Consider the following 16,250-nt stretch of genomic DNA (forward strand, 5'->3'; position numbering starts at 1 on the left):
GTGTTCAAACATCACTACTGTCTGCAAGTACCATAGGTGGTCTTTTTGCAGATTTTACTTACTTTTTTTTTTTTATTTGCTTGGTGACCATGCCAGTAAAGCATACCACAAATGTTACAAACTGATTGCACAATCTCCTTTAGATCTACCAACAAGTATCTAACAACATGTGGGTACGTCTTCATATGACATAGATTTGGTAGAGCTCATGTTGATTGTACAGTCAGATTGTAACATGTTCAGTGATGCTGGTACATATCCAGTCCTAGAGGTGAAAATGCTCACTCGCTGTACTGTATCTATGGATGAGCAGGGCTTTTTTTTCCCTCAAAGAATAGGTGCAGGAACTCAACTATGACCCCCCACAACCCCTTGTCCCCCACACTGTAGGGAGATCATCCAGCAGGGGCATCAGTGTAGCACCCTTTAGTGTGAGCTAGAAGTAGTGAAGCTTATGTTAGTGTAAGTAAATTGTAGTTAAAGAGGAGTTTCACTCAAAAGTGGAACTTCCGCTTATCCGTCTCCTCCCCCCTGAAAGGTGCCACATTTGGCACCTTTCAGGGGGGACAGGGGGAACGGGTACCTGTTTTTGACAGGCACCATTCCCCACTTCCCTTACCAGGAATGGCGGCGGCTGCACCCGGCAGCCGATCCGAAGATCGGCTGCGGTGCCGACATTGCGGGCTCCCTGGACAGGTAAGTGTCCATATGTTAAAAGTCAGCAGCTGCAGTATTTTAATTTTTCATGGGGGGCTGGACCTCCTCTTTAAGCTCAGGGCTAAGAATATAGATCAGGGGTCAGTGAGTCAGGGCTGGATGACTCATCCTGACAGCTCCTCTGGTGCCTCCCCCTGTTTCTGGGACATTGGAGAATGTTCTAGAGCTAGTGGGTGGAGGATAGGAGGAGCTGCCAGGAATATTTATATAGCCCTAAGATCCCCTAAAGTGGGCTGGCAGCCGACAGAGCTTACCTCATAAATAGGCATGAGCCATGCCAGCAGGGGTAGTCGGGTGGAAGATGGAGATACAGTGCTGAGGAGGCTGTCTGCCTTGGGCCGGAGCTCGGGTGCTGGAAGGATCCTGCCACAACATACGGGAGGAGGCCCTTCCTGGAGGCACGGGAGCATAAGAGGACAGAGTGAGTAGATTGGGGGGGGGACTAACAAGGAGGGAGACTGCCACATGCAGTTAGTTCTCCCTGAAGACAGCTGTGTGCTTAAGGCTTCATCCTTACTCAGGAGATCTCCTGAGAGTCAACCAGGTGGGCTGGGGAGGGTCAGCGAGGTGGGCTGGTGAAGAGTCAGTCTGGAGGACTGTAGTGGAGAGTTAGCCTGGAGGGCTAGTGAAAGAGGCAGCTCCAGCCAGGTGGGTTGGCAGTGCCTGAAGAGGTGGTGCTGGGACTAGTGGCCACAGAGGAGAAGTGCAAGCTATTTCACTGTAATTTTGCTACACAACAAGGGGCTGCGAGTCTCTGCCTATAAAGAGCCATTGCTCAAATCTGTCAGCCTGTCAGATTAACTAACAGTGATTCAGCTGGAGCCAGCGTGCAAGTGTGTGCAGGAGGAAAGTAGAGGAGACTGTATATAGACTGTATATAGGAAGATGTCCCTGAAGTTTTGCTAAAGTCAAGTGGGCATCCCATAACCTCCCATCCCTATCCAAGTTAATAACACCTAATAAATAACAAAAAAAAGTCACAAACTTCTTTGACTCTGGAGTGCCTGTGAAAATTCAGTGTGCCTGGCTGTGCAGGAGTGGGGGATCCAAGTTCATCAGAAGTCCCTACGGGGGTGTGCTACATCAGCATCCAGGCACCAGGGAAAAATGTAGCTCACAGGGGGTGCAGCGTACCATGTGCCCTCTCTCCCATGACTGCACAGCAGCCCCAACCTGTATTTTTCTGTGTTTACAAGAGGTAGTGATGAGCAGGGAGCAAAGACCAGACCCAGAGGTGGTGGAACTGAGTTCCACCAAGTTCAAGCTGGAAAAAAGTCCTGTGGATGAGTAGCATTGCCACCCTAGGACAGTGAGTGTGCTAGGACTTTAAAGCAGCGGTCCCCAAACCTTTTTGCACCAGAGACCAGTTTCATGGCAGCCCGTTTTTCCAGCCACCGGGGAGCGGGAAGGGGGGTGGACTGTTCACACCACAACCCCCCTTTACAGCATAGTCTGTCCCTCACTTTATATAATTTCCACAGTTCCCCTTCACATCATAGCCCCCCCCTTTTTACAGTGCAGTCCTCTTTACATTAATGTGACATGGACTGCACTGTAAAGTGAAGGGGCTGAGATGGGAAGGGGACTGCACTGTAAAGGGGCACTGTGATATGAAGAGGACTGCACTGTAATGATTACAGAGACCCATTATAGTCTAGTTCCCTTTATATCATAACCCCTCATCACAGTGCCCCTTGCAGTCATGCCCCCCCCTTTCTTCTCTAACATCACACTGCCCCATTCCAATATTTGCCTCCCCTGCACAGTGCTATCTTGGGCACGGCAGAGGCAGTTTTCATACTGTATGTCCTTTCCCGGGTCACCCTGGCAGCAGATCTGTACAAAGAGCGGGAGTTGCCCAATTTTGCTCACATTAACAAGCGAGTGATTACCCACTTAATATGAGCAGACTCCCACTCTCTGTGCAGATCTCCAGAGTGAGGAGACACAGGCATGGTGACCACGGTCTGTGATAGGCCTGTCCGGACCGCGGATGCCGCTTACCTCCTGCCATGCTGCTAGGTGACCAACATGCCACTGACTGGTACCAGAGCGTGGCCCGCGGTTTGGGGACCCCTACTTTAAAGCACTTTTTTCTCTTCATTCATATCCATAGGTGGAATGTGTTCTGCGGATCACAAAGAATACTGTAAGTAATGCTAACTTATGATAGAACAGCAGGAAGTTATCAGCCGACAGTATTTTTTGCGAGAGACATTTATTTCACACTTATATAATAGATCTAACGCAATAGGGTTGATTTACTAAAAGCAAATAGACTATGGACTTTGCAAGTGCAGCTGCACTAATTTTCCTCAGAGCTTAGTGGATTTTTATTCCACCATCCAATCAAGTGCAATTAAAAATGCTGTTTTTTATTTTTCATGCACCTGATTGGGTGTTCTTTGCAAACTGAAGCTTCGCTAAATTCACTAAGCTCTGGGATAATTGAGTGCAAAATGCACAGTCTATTTGCCTTTAGTAAATCAACCTTATTGCTTCCAGCTGTATATTTAACAGACCAAAATGGAGCAAATAAGAGAAGGTCATGATTAGGGTTTGCATACACTTTAACTTTCATCCAGCTTACCAAAAACAGAAGAGCTGGCTCAATGACACAGGTCATTCTACGGCCTCATGCACACTAGGCTCTTCTGAACACTTTCTCCTTACAGTAGAAAAAGCAGCATTAAAAACATGCCTAAAGCCGCAATTTTGAAACACATTTAGGCATGTTTAGATGCGTTCAGCCACATCAAGTGTTTGATTGGCCAGAATATTATTTTGGTCATTGAAATAAATAAATGCTCAAGAGCTAAATGCGCCTAGTGTTTAGGCGTATTGTTTGTTTTTTCCGCCCAAACGTTCCTCTCCTGAACTTGATTTTGGTGCATTCAGATTTCTGCCCCTAAACATCCCTGGCTCTAAACGCCTCCAAAAGCCTATATGTGTATGGACAAATAGGCCAACATAGAAAGGCGTTTAGGGGCACAAAAAAAAAAGCGTCAAATGCTTGTAAAATGGGCATTTCACAGTTGCAGTGTGCATGTGGCCTAAATCACTCGATTGCTTTACATATGTATGATACAGACCATCACATAATCTATCACATTAACCCAGACCCACACACCTGCTTAATATCTTTATTTGCGCAGATTAACACATGCATGAAGTGTCATTGGCTCTGTGTTCTTAAAACAAATACATCAACCTCTTTAAATAACATAATATAACAAGCAGCATTTCATTGTAGTCCTATGGAAAAATAATACAGCAATAAACCTTATACTGGTACCGTACATATCCCGGGCTAGTGTGCGCATACACAAGTCCACTACACAGAGCACTTACAGTTTACAACTGTTTATAGTAAGAGATAAATACAGGCAGCAACATATATACCAAGTTCACAGGTTTAAGGAGCCACCAGACAGTTATAATAATAACCCCTTCACATAAATAGAGGTTGGGTCCACTTGTCGCTTTGAGGTAACTACTGTGGGAATGGCAAAACCAACGTGCTCCAGACGTTAGTTGGTTTACAGCTCTCCTTTTCCAGAAAACGGCTTACTTTTCATGTCTTTACCATTCTATATTATTGCGGTCTGGAACTGGACCACAATACATTTTTCACAAGAGTAAACTTTTAAATGATTTACAAATAGCTAACTGCAATCCTCTTTCAGAATTTAAGATGACGACTGCATTAAAGCTGAAGGTAGGTATATTAAAAAATAAACATTTAATACAGCTGTATATTTTTTAAAATATAATTCACTGCATCTTTACATATAAATATCTGTCTTAAAACCAACCTCCTGCCACCAATTTCACAGCAGTGCTCAGACTGGTAGACAGCACCTGGAGCCAATCAGGCCGTGCCGCACATGTACTGATTGTGGAAATGATGATAGCAGGAAAAAAAAGAGTAAGCAGAGTAAAGGACTAATAATCAGTGTGTTGCTGCTCCGTCATTGTCCAATCAAGCAGGTTAGGAGGTGACACCACTGTAGTCCTGTTATCAGAAAAAGCAATGCCACCCTCCTGGCTGTGCTTTCCAGCAGACATGGGCAGAATTACAAATCCATTGGCAGATAAGACAGTCCATATATGTGTATTTCAGCTGTTTATTTAGCTGTTTAGCTTATATTTAAACTGTATGTTCTAGGTTTATAACTGACCCTAGATTTATAAAAAGGTTTATGCATAAAAGTGTCAGCAACTTAAAATTTTAAGGGATTTTCCACTTTCAACAAGTAAATGGAAACACTTTCCATCTGCACCCATATGGATTGGGGGTTGTTTGCTGATTTAAAGCCAGCTTGGAGGAGTTTGACCTTTTGTTGCATGATGCAGCTTCAAGTGGAAAGACCTTCATTAGGTCTAACTGGTTGCAAGTGGCAATTTTTTCATATTGAGAGTGAAAATCCCTATAAATTATTTTCGTTTTGAGACAAATTTCTCGAGACAATAAATAATCTAATGTAATATCAATAATAAGCTGCAATGCATGACAAATTTAAAGGCATTGCTTATGTGTAAATTGCAGCATGCAACAAGTTATTTTCGTGATTTGGTAATTAAATTTAGACGCCTTCTGAAAAAGAGTCTCAAGTCTGCAGAAAAAATGTGTGGGACAACATTAAAAAATTGTCTTTAGTATCCACAGACGCTTTTGTGCTCAGTTTTTACAAGTTTTTCTGTACACTGGCTAATCTATCATCAGTCAGCCCCTACATGCAGAAAAAATGAAGGAAAAATGATTCCTACAGCTTATTACCTATTTGGATATTACACAACTGGCATGGGAAATCAGGTCACAGGATGGCTGCATTTATCAGGTTCTTTGGTGCCCCTGTACAATCTGGGAGATCAGGTTACCCCAAATATCAGAATCTTACAAATTAACTCTTATGTCTTATATAGCCAAACCTTTAAGACATCAGTGTGCTCTATTGTGCGATTCAATAGCTGAACTTTTTGAAAGTAGTATCATGGGGGCAATAGTAAAGCCAGCAAAGCTTTAAATTGGCTAGATTTGGTGAAATGCATACACTTTTATACATACAATCTTCTTGTATTTTTACTGCTGTGCGTGTATTTTTAAAAGGAGCTTGCTTGCTATAACAGTTTCATGTCTTTACTGCTTTGCTTTGTAAATAATAGGCCACATTTCATGTTGCCTAAAAGGGGGTCAGCTAATACTGCAAAATGTTCCCCAACAAAATAAAATAATATTTAAATCACCGCCAAGGCAAATCATACACAAACGTAGCCACAGACAGCGATGGTATAAATGTATATTTGTAAATATATTTCTATTATAAATATGAATATATTTTTTAGATTTTATTTTTTATAACTGAAACTGCAATTTTTGTGGCATTCAAATTGATCTCTTTTACTGCCTTATCAAGTTAGTTAAGAATTAATGTGGGTCTCTTAGGTATGGTAAAGGTTACTTGTGGCTGATAAATAGATCAATTACCCAAAGGTATAAAATCTGAAACTTTCTGTAGATAACCAACATTTAGAGCTGTAACTATGCATAATGGGACCCCATAGCAAAACCAATAAAGCAGCTCTGGGTTTCCTATGCTTTGGGACCCCATAGCAAACCATAGTCTGCTTTGGAAATGTTTACACCTTTGCCAACATTATAAAATCTTTCTCCTGCAGCTGATTACAAGTTTTACATTAAATGTATCTGTCTATAAAATAAATGTATATTGTCTTTCTCCCATGGTACTTGTATACAAAATCATCCACATTAAATCTCAATAATAGTTATAATAAAACTTACTAGTCTTTATGGTTTTTAAATATTATATTGTCAAAATACATAGGGTTTTTATTTACAGTAATCATATCTGTACTTTGCACTTTAGTGCCACATAATAGATTTATACATTTTATCATTTATATCCATTAAAGTGTTCCACAAATACAGTATAAAGTATGGCAAGGCCTGGATGAAATTTAATAGGCTTTTTTGAAAGACATTCTATATTCTTGGGTATTTTCTAGTAGTGAATAAATATGAGACATATCACAGCCTAATTCTCGACTGTTCATATGACCATATGGCTTCTATTTTTAGAACTTAAAGAGGAGCTCCGATCTCCCCTAAAACGATTAAAAGTCGGCAGCTATAAATGCCGTAGCTGCTGACTTTTAATACAAGGACACTTACCTCTTCAGGGATCCAGCGATGTCCACACCCAAGCCAATCCTTCATTTGGCTTTGAGTGCTGGCACCAGACATCTTAGGTAAGGGAAACTGGCAGTGAAGCCTTCTAGCTTCACAGCTGGCTTCCTACTGCACATGTGTGAGTTGCGCTGCACTTTCTGAATGGTCCCACAGTTCTCTGGGACCTGTGTGTGTCCCAAAAGGCTGCGGGGGGAAAGAGGAGGGGCCGGGTATCATCATAGCTCGCTGCGGTGATCTGAGCAGGAAGTAGGAGCGGGCACCTGTAAAAAACAGGTACCCCCCCCCCCCAAAAAAAGTGCCAAATGTGGCAGTAGAAGGGGGAGGGTGCAAACAAGTGGAGTTTCCCCTTTTGGGAACAGACACTTTAAAAGCACTGGAGCCAGGTATAAGCATAACTGCCAGATAGCTAGGATTTTTGGAAGAAGGCCTAACAAAGAGTGAGACCATTTTATTTTACTAACAACCAAAACAACTATCCTAAGATGTGAGAGAAGTTTCAGGACTAAATATAAATATAGTGTTATGTAAGTTTTCTACACTTAGCAGACTTTCTGCCCAGTTTTTTAGCAGAAAATGTAATTCCAGCTCATTAGAAAGCTTTCTGCAAACAAGCAAAAATATCATTTTTTTCTGTAAATAAGAAACATACCAACCCAACCCTTTCTTATGTTTAATAGGGGTTAACCCTAACCCTTTCATGACCAGAGGTAATTGATGCCTAGATACACAGGACAAATTTAGCAGCGTCACAATTTTTCATTACTGCGCATTGTTTGCAGTTCACAGTTAGGGCCTTTTTTTTACATTTTCTTTCACACAAGATTACTACAACTTTCACACATTTTCCAATTGAATCCAGCTAGAAAAATGTGTGAATCTTGCTTAAAAACATTTAAAAAAAAAGACCACCTTGTATTATTGGGCTGGTCATAACAGTGAGTTTCAATGGGTATAAAAAAAGAAGTAATTTGAGGTGAAAATAAAATAACGCTTCAGGCGATTCTGAAAAAAAGATTGTGAGATAAAATAACATGGTAAAATAACTACTCCATTTTGCTAATTTAATCCTTATGTACTTTATTTTCGATCCATGCTCAAGTCATTTGCTATCCAGCCACAAGGTGGCAGTATTTTTATTTTATCTCACTAACCAGGTTATCCCTTCACACTTGAAAACAGTATTAACCCCCCCCCCCCCCCCCCCCCAAAAAAAAAAGTAATATATTGCAGTTTACTAACCAGCATTTGGGTTTTTTTTTTTTTTTACTTTTTTATTATCAGCTGGTACTCCAGCCAGTAACACACTTCCTGTCTTAGGGGGTGGCTCCACTATGTATGCAGGCAAGAAGGGGTAACAGAGACATCTTAGGAAAAAGTTTTCACCAGGTGAAAAAAGGGAAAAAACTAAAAAAGAAAACAAATGCAGCCATCACATCTACGAATAGATAAGCTGCACTATAATCAATTTTTGTTTTTGGGTTTAATGTCGCTTTAACCATGAACATAAAAAACCTAGAGGCATTTTATAAAGTCTATTCTGGTACAACTCAACATCTACTAATGCAATATGAAAGTCAGATACTGATATATTTCTACTGAAGGAGGGATGACAAATATAGTAATCATTTTTAGGGTAAAAAACAAAAGCATTGTTTGAAACTTCTAATGTTAGGTGTAGTAGTGTCTGGCATATAATGTGGATCACTACTGACTGTTGTTACAGCTCACTGAAAGGCAAATATGTCACTATTATATGTACTTTGGGGTCCAGCCCATGTCTGCTCAGTGAACAAAAAAAAGACTGGTGACTGTCAATCCCTAACAAATATATATGAGTAAATAGCAAAATAATGAAAAACCAATGAACCCTTTTCTTACAATGGCAGCTTTCCAGGCAGTTGGGACTTTCAATTCTTGTCAAAATGATTGTTTTATAAAATGTAGGGTTATAAAATGTCTAATTTTGTAAGGAGCAGTGAGATTAAATTGATTGAAACAATGCAAACCACATTTTTATGCAGGTTCAAAGATATAAAATATTCTGTATTTTGGAGATTTAATGCTGCTGCCCAGGCGTTTTCCTTTTGAAACCGAGAGGTCAACGTAAGGTAAGTTGAAATGCCTTAACAGCTAGATGCTTCCTGTTTATTGTTCCATTAAGACTAGCCTCACTTGTACCACTGCAAAAGCCTGTAATCTTTATACCTGTAAATCTGGTGACCTCTCATTAGTGCAAAGGTGTTATGTACCCCAGTGCTGGTCACCCAGCACACTGCATCTGATGACACTCATGTAGTATGCATCCATCCCATGACTAATAGCAAAGTCATTGTCAGGTGGCTGCATTGCATCATGGAAGGATAAAAAAAAAATAAAAGCTGATCTCTAGGAAACTTGCAATGCAAGAGTTAATTGCTTATTTACATTATGTCTAGGGAACAGAGAAAAGAAGGTCTACTTACCTGATCCTCTGCTCCTCTATACTGCTAGACTGGTCCCTGCAAAGTCCTTTCCCCCAGGCTCCAGCAGTCTAAGGTCTTGACAAGACCAATGTAGGATCCAAAGCCCTGCACTAGACGTGAGAATGGTTAGGGAGGGTCCACTTCTGGAGCATGGGGGGAGCACAGTCTGCCTGGAGAGCGGAGGATCAGGTAAGCAAAAGTGTTTTTACTTTCCCCCAGACTAAGCAAGCCATTAACCTTTGCAGTGCTGGCATAGCCCCACTGGAAGGCAATATTTTCAGATTTCCCGAAGTTGGGCTTTAAGCTATTTTCAATAACATTTTAAATTCCAAATGGATATTATCAGGCTTTCTAAGAATGCTTTTACTATTTATTTTTTTATTTAATTAATTATGTTAATATATTATTTAATCTATTATTATTATTTTATTAGTCTCTGTACACAGAATAAAGTGCAAAGATACTGGGACATTTTTTGAAAAACAAATCATCATAAAAAATAGACTGCGATACCTTTCAGGTTAAATATTAAGGTTTTGGAAGCAGCCCTAAAAATTAACACTGCAGCGCTTTTGGATAAGGTGAACCCTTCAAGACTAAGTCGTCACCTATCATATCGGAGGCTCCCATGCAATGATGGAGGTTGTCACAGGCCAAGTCCTGGAATCAGAGATTGTTAAAAGGAGAGCAGGTATACCCAGCATCACTTATAAGGATTGGAATTCCCTGCAACTAGTACTGCCTCCAAGAGCCAATTAATAGCAAGGTACAGCTCTGGATGGGAACCTCAGCTGTGTTCTCTGAAAGTGATATAGACAACTATTAGAAGACTTGGTTTCCTCTTTCTACGTGCCAACCTGTTGCTCACATGTGACAAGCTATCTCTTGAGGGTATAATATTTCTACAGTATGTCACCATACTGTCATCTGGACCATTTCCTCCAAGCAACTGTCAGAGAGAAGAAGAAGCTCCTAAATAACGGTCCCCACAACAGCTAAGGAGATAAAAACTATTCACTTGTTTGAAACACATATTCATGTTTTTGTAGAAATGGAATGAGAATTTAGTGTGAAAATGGAAAATAAAAATAACTGCCGGGAAGCTTGCTATTTAAAGCTTCGCTCTATGATTCCACAACAAGATGCAGAGAGGGATTCAGGAACGCTTTGATGTTCCAGCTGAAATATTGTTTCCAAGGAGACTGGGTGAATTCACTGTTTGAGGGGGAGGAGCTATCCCATGTCATCTCCAAAGTCACAGATACAAAAGGAAATCTGGATGGTCTGATTACTAATAACTGTGCACAATAGTGTCACGGAGAATGGGGCTGAGCATAGAATACATTACAAATAAACAACAGAAATTCTCAAAACCTTTATATTTATATAAAAGTAATTCATTGTGTTTGTAAGTCTTCTCTAAATGTTGTATTTATATGAGGTGCTCACCTGTGTTAAGGTGTCATGTATGGCAGTGGTTCTCAACCTCAGTCCTCAAGTACCCCCAACAGGCCATGTTTTGCGAACTTCCCTTAGATAAAATAGATCTTATTAACACCATGTCATTGATATTGATTTAATGCAGCTGTGCAAAGTAAAGGAAAACCTGAAAATATGGCCCGTTGGAGGTACTTGAGGACTGAGGTTGAGAACCACTGATGTATGGCACATATTAGCTTACTAGTAGTAAACCCAAAATCAAAAATGTAATATATTTCAGCTTACAAATTCTTAAAACCTAAGTTTGGTTACATATTTTTTTTATTTTTATTCTGACATTGAGAAGTGTCCTCCCTCCTGTGCACCCCCCACACTGCCACAGCAGTAATCCTTCAGTGCTATGAGGGTTACTACAACCCCTAGTCATAATGGTCATAATCACCCAAGAAATAAGGCCATAGGAGTCTTGACTGTGCCCACCCTTTGCAACCCATCCTCCATTCTTAAAAGCTGTTCTATTGCAGCCATCAATGAAAAGCAATCTATGAATGGAGGACAGGCGGATGAATGAAACGTTCACCTTCTCCATTCAAAGATTGCTTTTCACTGAACTAGTTCCACAATCCATCAACTATAACAGATTCACTAGACTGTGCCAGAGGGAATCCTTCTGGATCTATCAGCTAAATACCCTTTCTCTATATGGTTTGAACAAAGTCATAGGGTTTCATTTACTAAAACTGTATCCCCATCTGGGGATTAATGTACATATTTATGTGACTGTAAAACGGTTTGACTGTAGATGTGAGGCGTCTCACCATTGTGGCAGTTACTTGGTGGTCCTCTATAAATTCTGCAGCTCTGCCATATCATCATGTCTTGTTATATGAAGATCTCTAATGTGTATGTTTTCCTTTTAGAACAAACTTTTCTCTGAATTATACTCTTAAAGAAGCGGATCTCCGTGAAACACAAAGAGTCTGTAACTGCAAAAAGACGAATATTTAAACCCCCATCGTGGGTCGATACATCAATTTCTTTCCAGTTCACACCAGAGGAATCTAATTGTTTAACCTCCCTGACGGTATTCCCGAGTGTGGCTCAGGGTTAAATTTCAGCACAATTAGCGGTAACCCCGAGCCACACTCGGGAATGCATTGCAGAATTCTGGTGCGGTATACTTACCTTGTCCCCAGGATCCTGCGATGTCCCCCCACGCTGTCTGCGGGCTCTGTCTCCCCTGAAGCCTTTCTGTGTCAGGCTCCGTTCCCTGCGAGCATCGTAATGCACGGGGGCGGAGCCTGGTGGCAAATTCAAAAAATGTAAAAATCATAACACATACAGTACTGTAATCTTACAGATTACAGTACTGTATGACATCATTTCACTTCCCTTTTGTCCCCAGTGCTTTGTCCAATGCCCTGCATGCAGTTTTATATTATATATACTGTTCTTTCTGCCTGGAAACTCGAGATTGTCCATAGCAACCAAAAAGTGTCCCTTGACGTCAAAAGTGGCTTTAGACCAGCTAGAAAACAGCAATAGTAAATTAGAACACTTGCAGAATTGAGCGATAGTGAATCGTGGGGACATTTATTTTATTATTATTATATTATTATTTTTTTTAATTATTTATATTTATTTATTATATAATACTTTATGATTTTGTGTTTCAAACTTTATCATACCCGGGATATCTACTAGACTCTTGGTGGACAGATTTAAGTGTGTTATTGTTAAGAATACAGGCCTACAATATAAAACGCCAAATTTCCATGCAAAATAATTGTACCGCTTTCAGCACCTAAAATCCGAAATAATCATACCGCCAGGGAGGTTAAGGTTTTTCCCTATCATTGGATACTTTGTAATTTCTGCATGTCATGTCTTTTGGGTATTTTTTAATGGACTTTTTCAATTTTTCAAATGTATAATTTTATATAAAGCTGTTTGAGCATTGAAAGTCTATAACGTACCACGAAAGCCCAAGGTTGCCTCAATTTCAGTTGTTTTTGTAAAATTGATAAGACGAAGGTACATTATATTACGCTAGTGAGTTAGGGAGAAATATACTTTTTTCTACTTGTTTACCTGTTTATCTTCAATAAAGAATTATAACATTTATCAAGTGAGACCTTTTTTGTTACCAGAACGGGAATGGTATCAGCCCTAAACCCCACTGGAGTCTATCACTTACCACCTACAATGGGGATACAACCCATTAGAAGTAATTCTTTCTATACCCTCCACACAGTAACTTGCCGCTAAGCAGCCTCGAGTGGCACCAGTCCAGCGCTGTCTTCCACTCAAACTTGCTTTTTGCTGATGGAAGCTATAGTACAGTTTCTATAAATGGAGGATGGGGTGGAAGTAGCAGGCATAGTTGGCACTCTTGACAATTGTCAATGACAGGTCCAATGGCTGTATTAACCCGCAGTGGTAAGCCTCTGGTGCTGCATGGGTTTATATGGGGGATGGGGGCAGAGGACAGAAGATTTTAAAAAGAAAGCAACCACCAGCACAAGGGACACTTCTCATTCAATGTAAGTGATGTTCATTGAGCTAATTAAAAAAAAAAAAACTTAGACCTTAAATTTAGTGGCTGTATTTGTTTTCTTTTTTAGGCTTTTTCCCCTTTATTTGCACCTGGTGATCCAGGCAGTAACACACTTGATAAGATGTCTCTACTCTGGATGAGGGGAGCAACAGAGACGCCTTTGGACAGCAGCATTGTCAGTCTGAGGAGAGGGTAGTGCCAGACTAGCAGATTTAAATGAGTTTGACTAACAAATTCAAGCTAAACTCCAGCTAACACTTCACAAGCAGTTACAGTAACATTTTATTCCTTTTGGGATAAAGCTGACCATTGTAAGCACCACTGTCAGAGTTAAATGGTTTGTCTCAACTATCGAAATACCACGTTTGCTGGACAGCTTTGTCTATTTGCAAATATTCATTTAAAATAGATGCTGAAGAACAAAAACAAAACAGAAGCTTAAATACATTACCTAAAAAACTAAATAGAAATGACCAAAAACCATGATAGTTTCCCTTTAAACAGAAATTACATTTCCCTGTCACACTTTAAAAGAAAGACAACCCTGCAGTGGTGTGAAATCATACTGGCTAAATATTTTGTTTAGTGTAGTAAAGCCAATGATACATTAGTTCTGGCTGGCTGTGTACACTGCTTTATGAATAAAGGGCTCTCTGTCACTTATTCTGGGGTTTGTGTTGTTTGGAGCCAGATTTAGGCACTAAAAATCATTTTTCCATTCATTCTTTTAATCATATAATCCTAGAATATGAACTGGAAATGTGGGAAAATGAGTTCCAGGATTTATTTGTTCCTAATATTCTGCTCTCTGACAATCAACAATCCTAGATAATAATATGTGTAAAAGACCCGTGGCTTGTGCAAAGGTTAATGTGCTGTAGTCTCCAGTGAAGTGAGTCCAGTCCTGCATTGTCATAAATGTCAAGAGTAAAAAAGAATCAGTCGAATGTGCAGCTCATGTATCCTTGAGTGCAAATATGTATCTTTGTGCATATCATAAATTATTACTATGGCTCACAAATAAAAAGACCACATTACTTGACCATATTCAAAGACAGAAGTTTTGGCTTATTAGTGCAGAGTTTGAACTGTGTAGGTATCCATAGACATAAGCAGGCAGAGCTAAGTGATACAGGTGGCTGAGGGTTACACCATGTTATTTCAGAGATCTAGTGAGAATTGGCATTGACAATGTGGGTTTAAACAATTCAGTAAACAGGAAATCCAAATCCTTAATCAGACCATTCATTCTCATCCAGTTCTGAGTCATCATCCGACTCACTGTATTCGACCGCAATTCTGCGAGATAAGATGGTGGCCACATCATTGGCCACAGGTTCTTTTTTTGCTTCCTGTTCTCTCTGTTCTTGAACTTTCCGAAGCTGAATACCTGCGGAGAAACCATAATAATCAGTCTTAATTTAACAAAATACTCTTCTTTTACAATCAAACCTGTCCATCCATTACAGTGGAGTCTGCATGAATACATTCACAATATGCAGTATATTAAGAATATTAAAAGCAGCTCTTGAGCACCAGCCAAGAGACATTGCCAAGGCTGAAATGCTGTCATCAGTCTGCTGCAAGCAGGAGGAAGCATTTCCCCAGTTCCCTTTCCCAAGTGCAGCAGTGATCTACAGTGCCTTGAAAAATAATTCATTCCCCTTGAAATTTTCAACATTTTGTCATGTTACGACCAAAAACGTAAATGTATTTTATTGGTATTTTATGTGATAGACCAACACAAAGTGGCACATAATTGTGAAGTGGAAGGAAAATAATAAATGGCTTTCAAATTTTTTTACAAATAAATATGTGAAAAGTGTTTGGTGCATTTGTATTCAGCCCTCTTTATACTGATACCCCTAACTAAAATCTAGTGGGACCAATTGCCTTCAGAAGTCACCTAATTAGTAAATAGAGTCCACCTGTGTGTAATTTAATCTCAGTATAAATACAGCTGTTCTGTGAAGCCCTCAGAAGTTCATTAGAGAACCTTAGTGAACAAACAGCATCATGAAGGCCAAGGAGCACATCAGACAGATCAGGGATAAAGTTGTGGGGAAGTTTAAAGTAGGGTTAGGTGATAAAAAAAATATCCAAAGTTTTAAACATCTCACGGAGCACTTTTTAAATTCGATCATCTGAAAATGGAAAGAGTATGGCACAACTGCAAACCTACCAAGACATGGTTGTCCACCTAAACTGACAGGCCGGGCAAGGAGAACATTAATCAGAAAAGCAGCCAAGTGGCCCATGGTAATTCTGGAGGAGCTGCAGAGATCCACAGCTCAGGTGGGAGAATCTGTCCACAGGACAACTATTAGTCGTGCACTCCACAAATCTGGCCTTTATAGAAGAGTGGCAAGAAGAAAGCCATTGTTGAAAGAAAGCCATAAGAAGTACTGTTTGCAGTTTGCTGGTGGCAGCATCATGTTGTGGGCATGCTTTTCTTCAGCAGGGACAGGGAAGCTGGTCAGAGCTGATGGGTCAGATGGATGGAACCAAATACAGGACAATCAAGAAAACCTGCAAAGAGTCTGGAAAAGACTTGAGACTGGGGCAGAGGTTCACCTACCAACAGGACAATGACCCTAAACATACAGCCTGAGATGCAATAAATGGTTTCAATCAGGAGTCTCCAAACTTTCTACACAAAGGACCAGTTTATTGTCCTTCAGACTTTAGGGGGGCCGCACTGTGGCCAGCGGGAATAGAATTTTTTTCCGGCATCAGTACCCCATCTTTGGTATTAGGGGAAGGAATAGTGCCCCATTATTGATGTCAGAGGCAGGAATTATGCTCCATTGTTGGTGTCAGCGAGCAGAATTGTGTCTCATATCAGTGGGATGAATAGTGCCTC

At 40.3% G+C, this 16,250-nt stretch overlaps 1 protein-coding gene across 5 annotated transcripts in view; it reads right to left on the reverse strand.

The window, feature by feature from the left end:
• Positions 1–8,149: 8,149 nt before the first annotated feature.
• The window catches only part of LOC141108170 (actin-binding protein WASF3-like), a 176,052-nt gene continuing 167,951 nt past the window's right edge, over positions 8,150–16,250 (reverse strand). For 2 of the 5 annotated variants that reach the window (XM_073599490.1, XM_073599491.1), the window contains exon 10: positions 8,151–14,777. In XM_073599490.1, coding sequence (XP_073455591.1) covers positions 14,620–14,777 — 158 coding nt within the window. In that variant the 3' untranslated portion in view covers positions 8,151–14,619. Of the gene's footprint in view, positions 14,778–16,250 lie in introns of all 5 variants that reach the window. The other 3 variants (XM_073599492.1, XM_073599489.1, XM_073599493.1) reach the window with 2 other exon arrangements.

Source organism: Aquarana catesbeiana, linkage group LG09, assembly GCF_042186555.1.
Source record: "Aquarana catesbeiana isolate 2022-GZ linkage group LG09, ASM4218655v1, whole genome shotgun sequence".
Lineage (NCBI taxonomy): Eukaryota > Metazoa > Chordata > Amphibia > Anura > Ranidae > Aquarana > Aquarana catesbeiana.